Source organism: Prenolepis imparis, unplaced genomic scaffold (assembly GCF_030444845.1).
Source record: "Prenolepis imparis isolate NDT839.2.m4 unplaced genomic scaffold, iyPreImpa1.0 SCAF_3, whole genome shotgun sequence".
NCBI classification, from domain to species: domain Eukaryota; kingdom Metazoa; phylum Arthropoda; class Insecta; order Hymenoptera; family Formicidae; genus Prenolepis; species Prenolepis imparis.
The window spans coordinates 21,493,621-21,514,329 of record NW_028141161.1 but is presented as its reverse complement, the minus strand read 5'-3'; the positions used below and the strand labels follow the sequence as shown (position 1 = coordinate 21,514,329).

The window sequence follows — 20,709 nt, the reverse complement described above, 5'->3', positions numbered from 1 at the left end:
ATTGAATTTGACGAAAATCGGTAAAGGGATTTATTTTTTATGAAATTTTAAATTTTTCAAAAAATGAAAATTTTACGAAAGAATCATACGAAAGGAACATACAAAAGGAAGTACATACATACATACACATATATATATACGTGACAAAAAATGTTATTTTATATGAAACAAGTGTGCAAATTGGAAACTTGCACATTGCTTCCTCACCATTCTATTTCGCTCATTAAGCTTCCTCTATGAGGAAGCCAAAATTGAAAAACTAGCTTGCTCATAGAGAAAGATTAATGAGCGAAATAGAATGGTGAGGAAGCAATGTGCAAGTTTCCAATTTGCACACTTGTTTTAAAACTTATTTGAAAAGAGACGAAGATATGCCACCTGTCGGGTAAAACTTACCAAGAAGTTGGAACAACCGGCCCTCAATGATTTTATGCACAGAGAGAATTTTCTCTTAGAATTTACCCTGAAAATCATGGTAATTGTGGAACAATATGACATGGAAAGAATTTTATGAGAATTTCTCTGATTAATATTTATCACAATAAAATATAAAATATGTTTTATTAATTTTACTATGCAGTTTAGTAAAATTAATTAAACATATTTTATATTTTATTGTGATAGATATTATTTTTATTGTGATAAATATTAATCAGAGAAATTCTCATAAAATTCTTTCCATATCATATTGTCCCACGATTACAATGATTTTCAGGTAAATTCTAAGAGAAAATTCTCTCAGTGTGGGCGTCAAAAAAGCTGAAAATTTTGCTAAAACGGATACGCATCTAAAGTGTCCAAGCAGCGGCTTAGAGTTCGCAGCTAAAATTGTCTGCTCGTTGACCTACGAGGAATGTTTAGCTTGACGTTTCTTTGATAGATAGCTAAGAAGTTTTTTTTCGAAGTCGGATAGGTTTAAAAAGAATCCGCTCTTTTCCTTTCTCGTAGAAAACAATTATGGGGGAAAAAAGAAGGAAAAATAATGATGAAAATGAGAAATAAAAAGTATCCGGATGTGGAATACAAAAGCGGGACGTTGCTTCGGCATGCGAGCAGCTAACTGACACCTGACGTTTTCTGACCGTCTCATCGTCGTTAGCGACGAAGAAGAAAAGACGACGACGATGACGACTGACGTTCCATTCGTCGGTCTAAACATAGGAGAACGATATTAAAAATACCGGCACTCAGTCGCGACGCGACATTAGAGAGAGCGAGGGTCCTTTCCGGCTTCGTCATGTGGAACACTTATTATGAGACATAGACAGAGAGCGTATTCTGGCTTTTAGTGCTTACGTCTCGCGCTTGCGCTTCGATTCCTCCAACTTCTTCCTTTCTCTCTCTCTCTTTCTTTTTCCGTATATATACGTGTGCGTTGTATGTCATTAAATTTAGATCCCGGAATTTACCGGCGTCGCGGAGAGATATTCGCGATCTCTCGCGCTCTCCCCGCGTCTTCTTCATCGTCGATGCGCGTTTGACGTAGAAGTTTCTCTAGTTATTTGAAAGTTGTTCGAATTTGTTAGTTATTCGAAAGAGGACACAGATATTCGTTTGTGATAAACACGGTATATTTCGGTAATTTGTTACGATAATGATCAGCGATATTCGGAAAAAAAACCCTTTTTGATTATCAACGAGAAAATGTAGATGACATATATCCTGTCGTAGAAGTCGTTTCCCTCCTTAGATTACGAAATATTATGAAAGCCTCTTGCTCCTCGACGTTAAGGAGGGTCGTGCGGGTTATCTCTGACGCGATGTATACATATTTACTTTTTATCCTCTTTATCGAATATCTACGTATTCTTTTTTTCCGTCAAAGCTCTTAGGTCTTTGATATAAAAGCATATAAAATAAAAGTTATATCCAGCCCAAAAGAGGGTGTCTAGTGAAGATATTTCGATTTATTAATTTAATAATTGAAAAGACTAATCTTTTGTTCAAATGTCATTTTTCTACCTCCTATTACCTGTCATGAAAAATGAAATTTTTACACAGAGAGAATTTTCTCTTAGAATTTACCCTGAAAATCATGGTAATCATAGGACAATATGGTATGGAAAGAATTTTATGAGAATTTCTCTGATTAATATTTATCACAATAAAAATAATAATACCTATTACAATAAAATATAAAATATGTTTGATCAATTTTACTATGCAGTTTAGTAAAAGTAATCAAATAATCAGTGTTTTATATTTTATTGTGATAAATATTAATCAGAGAAATTCTCATACAATTCTTTCCATATCATATTGTCCCACGATTATACCATGATTTTCAGAGTAAATTCTAAGAGAAAATTCTCTCTGTGTACAATTTATGAAACAGATATATTTTCGACAACACACTTGCGATTCTTAATTTTCAAAAATCTGAAACATAAATTTAATATCAATCATCGCTATCGATTTCGGTCTCTCGATGCAACGTTTCGAAAATGCAAAGTAGAATTCGTAAATTAACGAGTGTAGGTTTGCCAAGACAAACTATTCATTTCACCGTTATCTGAGTAAGAGTATCATATCGTTGCAACAGCACGTTTATTTGCCGCGAACAAATGCTAACTATCGTCCGCGATTTTCGGGTCTCCGAAGATGATAGGCGCCACGTTCTGGCAGAGCTTCCACTCTCTCGTAGAGAACTTAGATTGCAAAATTCATTTAATCAGTGATATCGGCGCGTTACATTGTTCATGCCGATGACAATCGACGTGCGCCAAGTAACGTTCGGAGCGTGTGTTTGTCTGAACGACATTTATAAATAGACTGCCGGGCGTCGAAAATCGGTGACTCCTGGCAATTTGACAGCGAGATTTCCTCGGCGGCGACAGAGAGAGAAAAAGAGGGAGAAAGAGAGAAAGAAAGGCTCCGTTTTCGTTCTCTAAAATCGAGCACATAAGACGAAGAAAGATGAGGCAATTTTTATGAATCATTCGTGTACCTTTTCCCCCTCCTTCCCGCCCTTTTTTTCATTTTTTGTCCCGTCTAATTTATTTCTCGAACTTTATCGTTATACACATTTTTATTGCGCGTCCAATGATTGGATGGTTTTCTTGACACGTTCCGGTCATCGGACTGGTAAGATATCTCTAGTCTGTCACATATCACCGCGTTATTGATATCCTATACCAACCGATACAAAAACTTACCGCTCACTTTTCTCCCTGCAACCGCAAATATGCCCAACCGCACTCTGTAATCTCTCATCGCGGTTCATTTATCCGATAATAAATTGAACGGAATTTTTAAACGTGCGACATACACATGTGTCGTCTAGATTAATTCCAGATTAATAATGCGATAATATTTCAAATTTTGAAATTTTTTCTCTCGAAAAATGTGCTTTTATACACTATTCAATAATTATATTAATCTGATAATTCTCTCACCTCTCTAAAAATATTATAGATTATTAACATTTTAATATTCAGATGGGACCAAATTCGTAAAAATACAATTATTTCTCGGATTTCAGAATGCAATGCGATGGTCTAATGAGATTTTTTTTTTTTTTTTTTAGAAATTTCTCATTGGACCATCTTCTGCGTTTTATAGAATTGAATAGACCCGTTTCTACCAACGTCGGTTAACTTAAACCTCCGATTAAACTATATCTTTGGCTCTTTTCAAATACGTTCTTAAAAGGAAACAGGCCTATGGCCCGACAAAGATTTAATTTAACCGGAGGTTAAAATTAACCGACGTTGGTAGAAACAGGCCATAAACGTATTGTAAAACTGCGTATTGTAAAACAGACCCAAATCATATTGTATAGGCATTGTTAGTATTATTCACTCAAAAAAATGGTTTTGCAATTGTAGCAAAAATTTTTTAGGTGCAAAATATTAACTGAGGTAGACAAATGATTAGCACATATTGCAATATCGTATATATTTTGCACGTAATCAATCTAAATGACAGAGACAGAACTAAAAAATTCTATCTGTGACAAACGATAATTCTATCTGTGACAAACGATATTCTATCAGATACAAAAAATAGCGATAATTTTTGTTGCGACATTAGAAATTTTTTTGCGTGTTGAAGGAAAAAATATTTTGCTAATATAGATAGATTTTTAGATGTTACAACAAAAAATTATTTTTTGCATCTGCTAGAATATTGTTTGTCACATATAAAATTTATAACAGCAACATTTTAGTAAAATATTCTGGAAAATTTATGTCCCATTGTCAAATATTAATCTTTGCATTGGATAAAAATTTTGATACTACAGCGAGCACGATCTTTAAATGTGAGAAATATAATAGCTGCCAATTATAAATTGCAGCATCGAGCTAATGTAACAGCATATTCTAGATTTCGATTGCGAACTTCCAGACTTTTCGCTAAATCGAAATTTCACTATATCTAGGACGACTGTCGCGGAAATTAGTATTGCGATTAGTATTTGTCATTTAGGCGCGCAATATTGGAGCTGTCGGACAGAGAATCGGGGGAAAAAAAAAATAATAAAACCGAGAATGATCTTCTCCGCGTTAGCGGCAACGAGCTAACGAGAAGCACGGATGTCTTCACGATCTTTGCTTCACTATTTGCTCGTTAAAAGGGCACCCGCGCGAGCGAGGATTTGCACAAGGCGTTTAGAAGGCACGCGCTAATAGCGCGAACGGTTTATTTGATGATTTAGTTTATACACCCTGCATCTTCTTCAGCAACTTCTCGTTCTTCGGAAATTATCTGACTGACAATATGAGCGACAAAATTCAATTTACGCGACATGACTCGCATTAGTTTCCACGACTTAATTATTGCATATTTATAATTTTTTATCTACATACCGCGTAAATTCTCGCGATATCTGTACTCAGTACATAGGAACGTTATAATAATTACACATTATTGTCGAATATGTGTCGTAATTTTAATCTAATTGGAAAATTTAATATGTGAAATCTTTTGAGTTTATAAATAAAATCTTGTCTTGTATTTTAAATAATAAATATTATCAGCACTTTTAAAATAATACTTAATTTGGAATTATATGTTTTAAAAATATAAATACTACTTTAAAATAATACTTAATTTCAAACTAAATCCCGGATATACAGGATGTATAGAAAGTAAAAGCTGAAAGAAAAAATTATGCTTTTCCGAATTATTAATGAATCATTTATATTATCTCACAGGAATTAAATTACAGATAAATAATAATTTTAAAGCAAACTTTAATGAAAATTGTTTAAGAAATAAGAGAGATTTTGATTACTTTTTAATGAACTTTTTTTTTTGTGAACGGAACATCCCACTTTTTCCGCTTTAACATTAAGGAATTATTTGGATTAGTTGTCAAGAAAGAGAAATCGAAAAAAAATTATACGGTATCTATTATGATAATGATTTTAGATATACTGACATTTCTGATTCGTGACATTCTATGAAATATTTACGATCGATTGGACTTTACAATCAAAGGATAATCTTCACGTAGCGGCATTCTATTTTATTGGAATACAAGGCTTTACATATACAGAAGTACTAAATTAAAATAAGAATATGTACTACACAAGCATGTTACTGATAAGATAAGGGCAACTCTTCTATTATCATTTCTAGAAGGCTATTCAATTATCTAACAAAAAATCATCCTTGTCAAAAGATTCATGATTTAAATAATCGACAGTTGAGTTAATTGCGACTCGATACGAACCGCAGTAATTAATTATTGCACACATTCGCAATAATACGATGACATTGAGATGTGTTGCGATTTAATCGTCATAATTTTAGCGCTTAAAAAATGTCATAAGAGATAGTTTATTGAAAAGTTGATTTTATAAACCACTTCCCACGATTGGGATTGGACAAAGTTTTCCTCTCGCATCATCGACATCGTAAATTCATTCCAACATATCCATGTTTCTTAATCCTTTTGTTAAAGCATAATTTTTCACCTTTTTATTAATGTATGGATATCTATATAAATTAGTTTTTTCCTGCACTATGACAATTTCTTTATACCACCTGTTGGGCATTGAATATTCTTTCTCGTTAAAATTTCTAACAATAAATATAAAAGTTCTTTGTATATTGTTTTGGAATAAAATTTAAGGTTGCTTTAGATATCTGGATTTATTTGGACAGAAACAAAAAAAGAACAAAGATAATGAATTTTCTCCTTAAACGTGAATCTACAAATAATGCTACAAATAATAATTTCTCGAAAATTTCTAAAGTAAAGTTATTTATGACAAGGACAGTTTTAAAATTAATGAATGTATAAATATGTATAGTGAATAGATTGCAAAATCTCCAATGTTACGATCAGAAGAGGAAGATCTATTTTGAATTCTCGAGTTTGAATTATCGATTGGATTAATCGAGGATATTTTAATTGACTGAGCTAAAAGAGTTTATATACGTTTATACGATTTCTTCGTATTTGTGACGAAAATAGATATGTAATAAAACGCGAATAGTACAGGCGCGAGACAACCTTGAAATAACGTTTGAAGCGAGAAATTATAAAGTCGCGATTTGTTTATGATTTCGTTGACATCGCGCGAGATGACATCGTATATGTTTTTCGCGATTATCCCGGCAGCGAAATCGCCGAAACGACGATACGAAGAGAGGAATCACGTAATTGTCGCGTAATCTGTTAGAGCAGTGCAACGTCTTGCGAGCCAAGTTATATATGTTAAGTTGACGCCGGAGATAATAGTCGTATCGTTCGTTCAACTGATGGCACATTTTACTTCCATCACCTAGTACATTTTTGACACTTGTGTTAAGTTTAATTGCCTCGTCTTCCTTTACTGTTCACCTTCATTTTGAAATAATGTTTATGTCATTACGAGAGAGGAGAGAGTACACTAGCATTTTTTATACAGTATCATTTTTGTTTTTAATATTTGTAAATTATAGATACATATCAGGCCAATGAATCGGAGCATTTCGAATTTGACTAAGCCGAATATTCTTGTTTATTTGTCAATTTCAATAATACAGTTTTCCGATAACGCATTTATATTTACTCCTGCGAAGAAACTCTTCGTGAAAAATTTTAATTAACTAAACTTTAATTAAATAAACATAATTTGTTTCTGATTAACAAGCTATCAGCTGATAGAAAGCGCAACTAGATGAAGAAACGAAAATGATATTAGTTTGGTCCACTAGCGGATCCTGACGTTGATAATGGGGTTTTAACCCCCCTTCCCCCCGCAGGATCTGCCAGTGGTGTCGATTTTTGCAAAGGAATGTTTCTTCATTTCTGCGGGTCAAGAGCTTTTTTTCAAACAAAATTATAGGAAAGAAGGGAGATTCCGACCTTTGAGGTCGGAAAGGAAGACAGGTTCTGCTTCTTTAGGTGGCGGGAGTCCAACAGCGTAAAAAAGTAGAATATTTTCAAGAAGCAGATGGTAATTCTTAAACTTGAAATTATATTGATGAGCATGAGAATGGCGTATCGTGCGCTTTGACGTATATGCGTGGAAAATATAGTCTATATTTATAAACAAATGCATTGAAATTTCATACAATTATCTATAATCTATAATATTTACATAGATGCCAGAAGTCTTAGGGTTACTAAAGACACTGGAAAATTTACAGTGAAATTTAAAAAATTATCGAATTGATAATTTAGCTTTGGGGGGGGGGGGAATAGAGGATTTATAAAAAATCTCGAATTGAGATCATTTACTTCTTGGTATTAGACTAAGAGAAAAACCGGTGCCCTGTGCACGATATATATATATATATAATCAGTTTCAACGAAGATTATTTCTTCCTTGAAACACTGACGCACTATCATCCGCGGTTTACTCTAATTTGCCGTTTAAATTTAAATATGTTTGTTACATCGAGAGCCTTATTCAAGTCTTAGTATTTTTTTAAATATTATTAATCAGCAACTGAAAATACCGTATTGTATTTATAATCGATACAAGTTTGTTTGCTCTGCTCATGAGACTCACCTGCCTAAACCTTTCGCATCTCTTCTTTTTATTTCGAAAAATGTATTTTTCATCTCTTTGATGGCTGTTTCTGGTTAGCTATATAAAGAAGGAAGGAAATACATGACAGAGTCCGTACACTTTCCTTTTTCCTGAAGGACAGGTATCTCGCTTATTTGTTGTTACCAATTTTAGGCTATTAATCCGGACCTCTACTTCCATAGCAGCTTTTGTCTACGCTTTAAGGCTCCTGGCTCCTTTCTGATCATGTCGAAATCGTGACGTCAGAGGCGAGAAAACACACGCTAAAATTTCTTAGATGCCATTTCGAAATAAAAAAATATTTCGATGAAACAGCACTTCAGATGGCTTTAGCACACTCTTAAAAACCCCCGAAAACTATCCTTTCCCCTTTATAATTAATCAACAGCTGTAAAATGTAATATTATGAAGCCCAGTCCGTCTGGTCTTTGCACATGCACAGTCATTCCGCATGTCAAAGTCTGATATCTCGATCATTTTACAGATGTTGATTGATTATAAAGGGAAAAGGATAGTTTTCGGGAGTTTTTAAGAGTGTGCTAAAGCCATCTGAAGTGCTGTTTAATCGAAATATCTTTTCATTAAAAAATGGCATCTAAGAATTTTCAGCATGTGCTTTCTCGCCTCTGACGTCACAATCCAATATGACCGCGATGAACACCCAGGAGCCTTAAACCGACGCGTCCCATTCTCCACTTCCTAGAGCTGCGTTCGGAACAGGGCCGGATTAACGCATAGGCAAACTAGGCACTGCCTATGGGCCCCCACCAACCAATGAAGAAAATTTTTTTTATAACCAAAAAAATTATATTTTATAAATAAATTCGTAAATGGTTAATGATGCATTTCACTATTAGTTATTATTTGTATTATATTAATTACAGTTCCTTTTTTAGTGCTCAAATGTTCAATTAATTTTCAAAAAATCCTACATAGGCCCCCACCAAAATCTGCCTAGGGCGTTTGCCGACGTTATGGCGCCCCCCCAAGAACGGCGCCCTGGGCGACCGCCCCGCTCGCCCCACCCTTGCGCCGGCTCTGGATGCACAATATAACACTAGTGTTATACGTTCTGGAGAAGTGTAGAATGGGTATGGGAGAATTTTGCGTTTTTGTTCTTGAATTATGAATTCTATTGCGAAAAATAATCGCCATGGGGAACCCAGCTGTAAAAAAGCGGAACGGAATCATTCCGATTGGTTAGCTCCCCACTATTCTACCTTTCCGATTCTGTTTTCTTCCGATGTCCATGGGACGACATCCTAAGGTGATAGAAAAAATATTTTGTGTAGCGGTTGCGGTACTCGCACAAGCAGTAGGACCTGTGACCTGTGACCTGTGACCTGTGACAGTTTAATTTAATATGCCGATAACACGGTCAACGTTATCCAGATCTTCTAACAATAGTTAGTATAAATTATATACATTTGCATATTGTATGGTAAAATATTTTATAACAGGCATGTCAAACTTTTGCATCACGGACCACATGGACTATTACGCTGAGGGTCGCATGTTTTTATATATATTATTCAATATTCAAAAAAATAAATAAAATATGATTTTTTTAAAGACTTATTTTTTTTTAATCCTGTTTTCTAAAAGATTTATAAGAAGTGAAATACGGGGACGACAGCTTTTTTCGCGGGCTGCATGTGGTGTGCGGACACCATTTCGTGTCTGACATGCCTGTTTGATAGTTAATATCTTTCTCAGTTTTACGCGATTTTTTATTCATTTTTGGTAAAAAGCAAAATAGTAAATTGTGAGGTACGTTATACCTCGTGCAATTTTCTATCTACATATCTTCGTTAATACAACTGAAATATTGAAATATATCTTTTAAAAACAATAAAATTAGTAATATTAATGCATTCAGTATTATACAGATTAAATATATGTCATATATGTCAGTTTTATGCAATTTTTATTCATTTTTGGTAAGAAGCACGTGGAAAAATATATAGGAGTAAATTGTGAGGTTCGCGCGCTTTTTATACGTCGTGCAATTTTCTATCTACATATCTTTGTTAATACAACCGAAATATTGAAATATATCTTTAAAAAACTTTAAAAATCTTTAAATTAGCAATGCATGTGGCAACTAAGACGCGCGGAGCGGCGCATCTGTAACGCGATGCTGTTCCGTACCCCTTAACTAAATATTATGTTAAAAGATATTGACTTGTAATAGTTTTATAGTTTTAATAAGTTGAACAGTTCTAAAAAAATGTGTTGTAAAAAGAGTTTTTCTATCTTTCAAAAACAGAAAATATCGGTTATAATAAACTATTATAAAATATTATATAAAAAACTATAATAATTTTACTGTCACTCTGTGGCTGTTTATGCAAGAATTCTTTTTAGGAACCTGTTTAAAGAAAATTTTCAAGAATCGATTAGCGTTTCACGGCAACGGATAATGATTTTTCTCATTATTAGATGATACAAGTTGTTTATAAAATACATTTTCTTATTAATTATCATTAAATTTCTTGTTGTAATGTCATTGTCTCTTTTGTTTGAACTATGATTTTTTTCACTTCAGATCTTGTGTATATCTCTTGATTTATAAATAAAATATATTTTGAACGTCAAAATAAAAATGTTAAATATATTTTAATTTTTTTATTTCGATATGCTTGCAATCACGTGTTCGCCGCTATTTCATTACAATTGATATTTTTCATTTTTGAAAGAAAATGACTTTTTCTAAAATATAATAGATAGACAATATAAACTTATACACACAAAATACATGTTCAACTAAAACAGGTTTAAAATAAAAATTGGAAAGAACAAAAGATGCGAATACATAGTTTGTCATAACTATATCTTTGTTGTGTGACTTTCTTTGTTGCGAGACAATTTATAAAAAACTCGTATGATCTTTTCTTTCAGAATCATTTCTTGGAATAATTCCTACTTCAAATAATTTTTAAATTACGAGTTTTCATAAAACAGCACACGTGTTTTAAAACTTTTTCTTTTTTTTAAAGCATTTCTAAATTTCGGCGAAAGAAATGTCACATGTGACACTTGACATCAGATATGATCCCACGTGTGTCTCGATAAATATATATAATATATTTATTATAATAATTTTGACATTAATATAAGAATGTTAAGTAAAATATATTGCTTATTTAAAGAGAGAGAGAGAGAGAGAGAGAGAGAGAGAGAGAGAGAGAGAGAGAGAGTGTGTGTGTGTGTGTGTGTGTGTGTGTGAATGAGAAAGGAAGATAGAAGAATGGATGAGAAAGGGAGATAGAAGAATGAATGAGAAAGGGAGGAAAGAAACGGGAAGAGATAAAGAATATTTTTTCACGCAAATTTTTCACCGGATCTTGTCTACTGACCTGCCTAAAGTTTTCCCGCCATTTTTCTCTTTCGCGATGAGATTTTACCTATCTGCTATCGTTACGAGTACGTGACATAACTCTATCGCGTTGCGCGCGCGCGTGCTCTCTCTCCCTCTCCCTCTCCCACTCCCTCTCCCTTCGCCGCGATCACGAGTGATAGGAGGGAAAAAGCGAAGCCGCGTCTCACGCTGCCGGCAGTGAACAGTCGTATCTACCTAACCTCGCTGAGCGGGCCACGGATTGGGATTGGGACTGGTTGTGCGACTTTGCGCGCGCAAAACTTCTCGCGAGTGTAAGGAACAGAAAAAAAACGGAGCAAGAGAAATAGGTCGCAGTGGCGTCGACGCGCGACATTCGGACATTCCGGATCGCCATCCGTCCTGTTATCGGCGAGAGGAGAGGTGACGCGAGAAACACTCGGATGTGGCAATCGTGTTCGAACGATCATCGGAGCGAACGACGGCGGACATTTTTTCGGCGATTGCGGTTGTCGTCGCGTCAGATGCAGCCGCGCCGAGGAAACGGGCTGGCGATAGTAACGCCGATGTCGTCCTCGCGCCTCGATCATCATCGTCGCCGTCATCGTCGCCTCGTCGTGATTCGCGAGATCGAACGCTCGTGCTTTAATCGAACCGGTTTTCGGGCGATGATGTGCTGCTTCAGTCGGGCTAACTTTGCGTCGGTGCGGACGGAGCTCCGTCACCCTAATGGCTTTTAAGTCGTTTCGCGCGAAAAATCGATTCGAGAAATCATCCTCGTGTCACGGATCTCGAGCCGGAGAAAAAGACTCGAAACGCAAACTGTCATTTTTGACATTTGACAGCAGACGATGAATCGAAGCGTTTTTTGACATTTGAGAGAGTCGACGACTCGAAGCGACGATCTTTGTAAAAGTTTTTATACGGCAACCGGCATTTGCATTTGCAATATCATCGTGTCCATGACGCGTAAGAAAGTACTCGTGGAGATATCAGTGAAAACGCGTTCTGCTCTGGACCAGAAAGAAAGAAGGAAAGAAAGAGTAGATGTTCGATAATAACTATACCGACAAGTATACATATTTATAATGTTGTATAAGCGCAGATAAAAAAGTGCGGTGTGTGTGTTTTAAAAAAAGATAGAGGAACTTTGGAAAGTGTGTGTGTATATATTTATATAATCAGATATAGACGCGGGTCACATAGAGTCCAGGGTTATCCATCACGTGAATCTTCGACATTGAAAAGCTTCCAGAGAATGCTACCTCCGGCGGCCATGCATTTAGAACAAAGAATGGGCAATGATAGGCCAGGTAAAAGAGAAAAAATGACATTTTTCAACGAAATATTTCTTTCATTATTATTTTTCGAGATCTCGCGTTAATTTCTCTCGGCTATTGTTTGACACTCGCGTGACAACTTATAAAAAAATATGACCGGATTTATTACTTCTGTTCACGACTTTGTCGATGACAGATTTATCGCGCGCGAGTGACAGTAATAGCAGACTGTCAACTATATTGAAAATGATGGGACGATGACACACGGTCATGCGCGAAGATTTCTCTTTTTTTATGAATGGCCGACACACGCGGATTATATGTACGATTGTAGTCGATTATAATCGAGTCACGGTCATGTCGTCGCCGCACGCACGTGGCGCGTTCAATGAAATAATCGTAAAGTGGCCGAGCGTCGGCTGTTTGCTCTCAACATTGGCGAAAATGTACAGCGAGAGATTTATTAATATACATACAATATATTCGAAAACTTCTTTTTATATTCTAAATATTTCTTTAAAAATTCATCGATAATCGACATGATATATAATATAATTATATGTATATATAGATATATGTATGTGTGTACACGGAAGAAAACAGTATGGTAAGTTCACATATAAATCTGATTGTGTCAACCAGATTTAATAGTAAATCTGTTTAGCACAATCAGATTTATGTATGAACCTACTATACTGTTTTTTTTTTTTATGTATATTTATATGTATATCTGAAACATTCAAAAACTGTTTTTTAAATATTCTAAATATTTCTTTAAAAATTCATCGATAATTGACATGATATAATTTTATATACATATATGTATATTCGAAAATGTTTGAAAAAACTTATTTCTAAATATTCTAAATATTTCTTTAAAAATTCATCTATATAATTGACATGAAATTTTTGGCATATTTTGTATTAACATACGACTGACTGAAATCTTCTTTTTCAATGATTTATATTAACTTTTGTCATGATTTATGCTGACCTGAGAAAGGTCTTGACCATCGACTGCGCGATCCATCCTAAAAAAATTGGTCATGAGAAGTGAGCAGAGAATAGCATCTATTCCCTTTTCCTATTGGTGGATATTTTCTATTGCTTGCGATGGTATTTGACAAAAAAGAATAGAGGTTGACCGTCTTCGCGTTCTATCTCTTTCACTTCTGACCATTTCTTTTAGGACGGATTGTCGGATCGGCGCAGTCCATACTCTATGCGCTCTATGTCGATTGTCTTGACAACCTGAATCCATATGACAGGCTAAAATTCATGGACAAAAGAATAGATGGAGCTAGACTAGAGTTAGTTTTGACAATTAAAAGAACTGAAGGAGACATGAGGTCTGTTCGTTTTTGACTGAACTGGCTACACTAGTTCAGAGTCTTCTTTTTTGCTCGACATTGGAAGGAAAAAGATAAACTCTGAACTAGTGCAGCGAGTTTAGTCAAAATGAACAAACCTCATATGATCTTTACCAACTCGCGTGTTAGAGAAAGACACAACGACTTACGCTATTGTTCTCTCTTTTTAATGTCGACTTCAGCTCTTCTCATTGTCGGTTTATTCTGGCTCCGCGCAGTCTTTTAAGTCTATGCTGAAATCTTGGATATGACAGTCATTTTTGAACAAATGGACAAAAGATGTGGGCGAGTCACATATCGATATAAAATATGTCAAAAATTTTATCATGTCGATTATCGATGAATTTTTAAAAGAAATATCGAAGTTTTCTCTTTGTAAGAAATCTAGATTAAATTCTAATAAGAATCAAAGGAACAAGAGAAAAATTTCACAGAGAACTCTTATATTTTTGAACTATATGTTTTATTCCGTTTCTCTCTTCTTCTCATTCTTCATATCTCTATTCTTGTAGTCTTTAAATATTTATTATTACTATATATGGTATTGTGACATCTGTCAGCATGAATTTTATATTCCTCTAACCATGCTAACAATTTGAAACTTTAAGTAAATAATTTTAATTGAAGTTCCTAATTGTACTTTAATTTATGACATCTATTTGTATCGATTATTAACATATTAATGTTTCATCCAAGGTTTCATCGAAACTTTCTTCCGAAACCGTGCAAAATTTGAAATGAATGATGCAATTAAATAAAATGCACACATGCAAAATTTGAAACGAATAATATGCACTGAGAAAAAAAATTGTTAACTTGACTAAACCGTTCAACTAAATTACTATTTTGTTAATTGAACATATATAAGTATTTAAGTCAAATATACGTTTCGTTAGATTTAATACGTTGTATTTAATTTAAATATGTCTATATGTTCAATGAATAAAATAGTATTTAGTTGAATGATTTAGTCAAGTTAACAACTTTTTTTTCAGTGTGCAATTAAATAAAATGCACAGATACACACAAACTATAATAATATGTTAATATCGATTAACGTAGAAATAACATATGTATTTCTATGATATTATAATTATTATGCATTTCATTATTCGTTAGAAATTTCGAGCAATAAGTTTTCATGTGCGCCGCACAAGTCACGAAAGATTTAAATAATTTATTGATCAAGTTCCAAAGATACTATCCGTAAATCCATTGCAACGCGCCTTACACGAGATCCATGATGCTCCGTTCGCCATTTTCTTTTGCCGTATGACAGCACGTGGCAAAAGATATTGGCACATTTATCCGAGACGAATATTCGACACTCGCATTTCGTCGATCGAAATCACGCGCTTTTTGACGAATCATGTTGACGTGATAGTCGCGAGACGAGAGCGTAGGTGTCTCGTATAATCCAAGGGCGTTTGTTCCGCGGAATTTGTTCCGGAAGGAGAAGCATACACTGAGAGAGAATTTTCTTTTAGAATTTAAACCTTCTTTTACCTGGAAATCATGGTAATCGTGGAACAATATGGTATGGAAAGAATTTTATGAGAATTTCTCTGATTAATATTTATCACAATAAAAATAATAATATCTATTACAATAAAATATAAAATATGTTTGATTAATTTTACTATGCAGTTTAGTATAAAATTAATCAAGTGTGTTTTATATTTTATTGTAATAGATATTATTATTTTTATTGTGATAAATATTAATCAGAGAAATTCTTATCAAATTCTTTCCATACTATATTGTCCCATGATTACCATGATTTTCAGAATAAATTTTAAGAGATAATTCTCTCGGTGTATGATTCAAAATGTTACGTATATACTTTTGGAATTAGAATACTTCTACTTTTCGAAATTTATATAGCTTTTGGCATTAAAGGCAAGCATTAATTAAATAATAAATAAAACTGAGATCTTATTTGATTTTTGAAAAGCAGACAAAATTAATTAAATTTGAGCAAAACAGGTAAAATTAAAATTCTATTGAAAAAAAATTATTTTCTTATAGATTAGGGCAAAGATTGATAAATTTAGCACAGCTTTGCCCTTTCTTTATTTAAAGGGAGAGCAAATGTTTAATTTTTTGCTGATATCGTGGTCTACGTCTATGTGACGTTGAAAACACGTGGTGTCTCTCTTAGCGTGATACTGCTTCGGAAGTTCCATGCGAACGCTCGTGTGAACCCCGAGAAACATCGTTCGTAAAACCACGTGTTCGATCACGTCAGTGGCGCGGTTGTCAACGTTTCTCTTCCTGGCAAGGCTACAGCCGAACATTCCGTTCGCGGGCAACGTTGCCTGGAGAGAAACTTTCGTCATTCCAAAAATTTCGATATAGTTTCGATCAATAAACTTATCGTACAATAGAATGTTTAAATTTGGTTTTATTATTTTTATTGTTAGATTTAGTATATGACATTCGATATAGCGAGACAAAAGTATTCCATTTGCTTTTTCTATACATTAATATTTTATCTTTTTCTTACTTACTCTTATGTATTTTTATAATTATTTTTGTCAAATCTAATTTTAAAATTAAAGAAGAATAAAAATTATTTTTTTTTTAACATCACGTAAAGTTTGTTTCTTTTTCAAAATTTTGTATGTAAATATACATTTTTTAGCAATTTTTAAATTTAAAATTGGTGCATTTAATGTAGAAAATTATAAAACGAAAAATGCAAAATTTGTATGTAATAAATGAAATAGAAATTTTGTCTTGCTAGATTGAAGAAACGGCATATGAAAAATGTGTATACGTGCACGTGGATGCAGTACTACATAAAGCAAATTAATATTGACATTGATTCCACTAAATTTAAATAATTCTTTTATAAATATTTAAGTACGCGAAAAAATTTAATTATTTTGTATAATAATTTATATTTTTATAAATAATATGGATCACAGAAGATTTAAAACTTATATTTTAAAAAATGCTCTTCTCTTCTCTAAAACATATGGTACTTTTTTAACATTAAATTAGTAATCTTTTCGCAAAAAGAAAACGTAGTATTTTTATAAAATGAACCTTTTTAAAAATAATTCTATGCTTTTCTTAAGAAGGCACAATTTATAAAGAGCCTGCAACATGTGTATCTCCTTGTCATTTTCTTTGTCTAACATGAATCTTATTTTACTAATATATATCGTGTCTGTCGATGCATGTTTTCCTTTATACTTCCAATTCGGTTAGCGTTTTTCATAGGATCGTTTACTTTTTATTATTTTTCAACGCGTTAAAAATAGTAATATTGCCAGGCTCACATCTTCAGACTATTGATTTTCAACATTTATCTGAATTAATTTTCTAATTTTGATTTTTTATTCTTTGTTTTGATTTTGCTGCTAAAATAGATTATTATTTATTGTTGAATTATATTTGGTATATTAGCGAAATTTTTCTAACGCTCGCCATTAGTAAAGTATAAATAATTCTCTGAAAATGAGATTATACGATCATTAATGCTGTCAGAGTTTTAATTATTAGTGACGTCAATCTCGAATGTCAGATAAGACGTTTTGAATCTATTTTAGTTACGGAATAACAAGATGTTATTGCTCTAAATCAATGTTTATCTTCTTCCTAATTTACATCTTTTGCATTTCTTTTATTTCTTCTAATAAATAAATAACGAATTAAAAACTTCAAAGACGAGAGAGATACATGTTCGATGAGATGTTCGTATCGCCACTGACCCAAATCTCAGAGAGCGTTAGCCACTGACGAAAGGTTAATACGTTCATCATGTTTATCTCTGTTGCATAAATAGCTTTTTCTTTTGCGATGACGAACCCATCCAAACACTTAATCGCAATACATACGATGACATAGAGATAATACTGTAATAGAATGATTTTTCGTTTCGTTAACGAAACTTTTGTTTTCGGAAAGAAAGTCACCTCTCCTATTGTTCGTATAAATACTTCAAATCTTATCTGCTAGATACTAAAACAGCTGTTTAGTCTTAAGCTACGGACGACGAGCGATATAATATAATATATATTATATTTTACATATATTTTTAAGTATATCTCTTGCCCCCTCCTACGTTGCCACTCAAATCTAATTGTGCCATACGTAAATAAAAAGGGGCACATACGTCGAAATAACTCGACAATTATTATACGTATAAACTTTGACTTAAACGGTCGATACACGTTAGTTGACCTTGTCTGTTTAAATATTCTACAGTATTAATTTTGTGAGTTCATTTGTTGCGTTTGTCTTTTGCGAATCCTAACGCAAAATGGATCAATTTGAATTTATAGAAATTGTGAGAAAATATCCATGTTTATGGAAAGTGGACACGGAAGAATACAAAATAAATGAATTTAAGGATGAAGCTTGGAGAAATGTAGCTAAAGAATATGATTTAAGTGACGGTATGTATTTTATTGTATCTTATTGTTGTACTTCTTTACTTTAAAATTGCAGTGTTTTATAAAATAATTATAACTTTTTAAATCATTAACTATTATTGCAATCTATACCTAATCTATTTTCTACACGTGTCCTTTGCCATGGAACGCTTTCAATAGTATTAAAATAATTGCAAAATTCTTCTCTTATAAAAAAACTTTCATTTAAATGTCAACATGAGTCAATGTGTGTAGTTTCAGTCGATCATTATTTAAATTTTTTATTTCGCCTTCACTTATATTGTAATAGTTATTTTTAATTAAATAATTGTGTACAAAACACGTGACTTTCAAAATTTTGTCTACAAGTTTAATACAGCACTCGAATGATCTTTGAAATATTCTCCAGCAAGCATTTTTGTCCAAAAATACATACCATTAAAAATTCCACCACTAAAACATCCTATAAATCTTATGTCAATATAAAGTCAATATAATAAACTTTCTCTTTATATTAGCAACTGCTCCAGTAATACAGTTGAAAATGTTTTCTTATATAATTAAAAAATCTGATCATCTGCAATAATTTTCCAGTCACTACGTTTCTTTAAAACTAATCTTTGAAAAAAGCGATTCCACAATTTCCGAAATTATTTTTTTTACTTATTCTGTAGCTATATAAGCTATTGATCGAAATGAATCTCCTGTTGCCATATATTTGTAAAATAGACAAATTTTTTTTATTTTAGTGAAAATAGCAAAGAGTTTTTGGAAATCACTACGACATGCTTATAAACAATGGTTAAATAAAAAAAAAACTGGAGAAGCAGATAATAAAAATAATAAAAAGATTTGGAAAACAATGGAGTTTCTACTTCCCTATATAAATAGACCAAGCAGCACAAATGCACCTTCTTTGAATACATGGGATAAATTTCAAATTAATACTGCTGAATCTATGAAGAATGTAGAAGAAATAATAGACTCAGAAGTGAACGAGAAGAGTGCTAAAGAACAGCAAATATTAAATATATCCCGAAATAAAAGAAAATATAAGATGATTGAATTACTGGAAAATACACAAAAAAGGAGAAAAATGAGATCATCGGAAAAAGAAGTTCAAGAAGAATTATTAAGAGATTTATTAAATAAAAGTCATAATCAAAACTCAAAAAAGATATCTATAGACACATTTTTTGAAAGTATGTGTAAAATGAGTAAAGATTTACCATTAGATTTACAAATAAGAGTTCAATGTGAACTTTTTGAAAGTGTGATGGATGCGCAAATAGAAAATTTGCAAGCGTTACCAGGACCAAGCAAGCTAATATCAAGATCAACTGCATTTAATATTTAGAAGCAATACTTTTGACTTTCCACTCAGAAAAAATGTAAATCCAACATCTCACCTACATCATCTTGAGCTTATTCATCGAACTCGTTATATTATAATGTAGTAGTTTCTTCGCAGACTGATACACAAACAACACTGTCTCCGCATCCTCAATGTTATAATAATGTTCTATCTTTAGAAACTATGCAGGAAAACTGACAAACTTATATTACTGAAAAAGACAACATATACTAATTTACAATTGTTGTATTTACATTTTTATATGATAGCAGATATGATACTTATAAGTTACTTAATTTTTTTTATGTTTTATTTTATATCTTATAATCTCCATAACTCTTCACACTATCTAGGTATATAATAGAAAAACTAGCAATACTTCTTTAGATTAATAATTTTGTACTTATCTTAAACTCATCGCCGATCCACAGAATTGATACCTTTACGCAAATTTGTGTCTCTTTTTTTATATTACATACTTTCAATTAAAGCATGTAATTAAAAAAAAATATTTCTGTTTATTCGAAAATAGTTTTAAAATTTTTCATTTAATTCGTTAAAACATTTAAATTTGCCTCGTTCATTTCTGAATTGTATATAGTGTGAAATTCAGAATCGCGGTTTTTGCTTATAATCAAGAGCTAGCGTTGTTCTAGTATAATCTAGTATAATCGAATTCTGCATCAGAATCGTTTTCTGATGAACTATCGAGTAAACTTTTTAAAATATCTTGACAAATAGCCATTGTTTTTAAAAGAATGTTCTCACTACAACGGACAAAAATATAATAACATTGTCGTTCGTCTAATAATATAATATATTTATATTACATATATCTAATAATATAATATATTTATATTTATATTACATCTCTCAGAGTTCTTAATTATAATATATTGTGTATATATATATATATATATATATATATATATATATATATATATTATCGCTCGTTGTTCGTAATATAATATTATATTTATATTACATTTTATTGTCAGTTCTTAATTATAATA

General features: G+C 32.6%; 2 protein-coding genes across 6 annotated transcripts in view; both read left to right on the top strand.

Annotated features, from left to right (window-relative positions):
* The window catches only part of LOC145933273 (uncharacterized), a 47,757-nt gene that overhangs the window by 7,901 nt on the left and 19,147 nt on the right, over positions 1–20,709 (top strand). Inside the window, exon 1 of one of the 5 annotated variants that reach the window (XM_083032830.1) lies at positions 11,503–12,623. The exons of 2 other annotated variants lie outside the window; for them this stretch is intronic. In XM_083032830.1, coding sequence (XP_082888956.1) covers positions 12,569–12,623 — 55 coding nt within the window. In that variant the 5' untranslated portion in view covers positions 11,503–12,568. Of the gene's footprint in view, positions 1–11,502; positions 12,624–20,709 lie in introns of those variants that run through there. 2 more of the 5 variants (XM_083032829.1, XM_083032828.1) reach the window with 2 other exon arrangements.
* Positions 17,380–19,958, top strand: LOC145933975 (uncharacterized). Its single transcript, XM_083034075.1, has 2 exons — positions 17,380–18,366; positions 19,092–19,958. The coding sequence occupies exons 1-2, from the start codon at positions 18,231–18,233 to the stop codon at positions 19,697–19,699; spliced, it is 744 nt and encodes a 247-aa protein (XP_082890201.1). The 5' UTR covers positions 17,380–18,230; the 3' UTR covers positions 19,700–19,958.

Excerpts from the sequence above, each read along its gene's own strand:
- LOC145933975 (XM_083034075.1), top strand. The coding sequence starts at position 18,231 with ATGGATCAATTTGAATTTATAGAAATTGTGAGAAAATATCCATGTTTA. Across the intron at positions 18,367-19,091 it reads AGAATATGATTTAAGTGACG|TGAAAATAGCAAAGAGTTTT; the intron begins GTATGTATTTTA and ends TTTTTATTTTAG.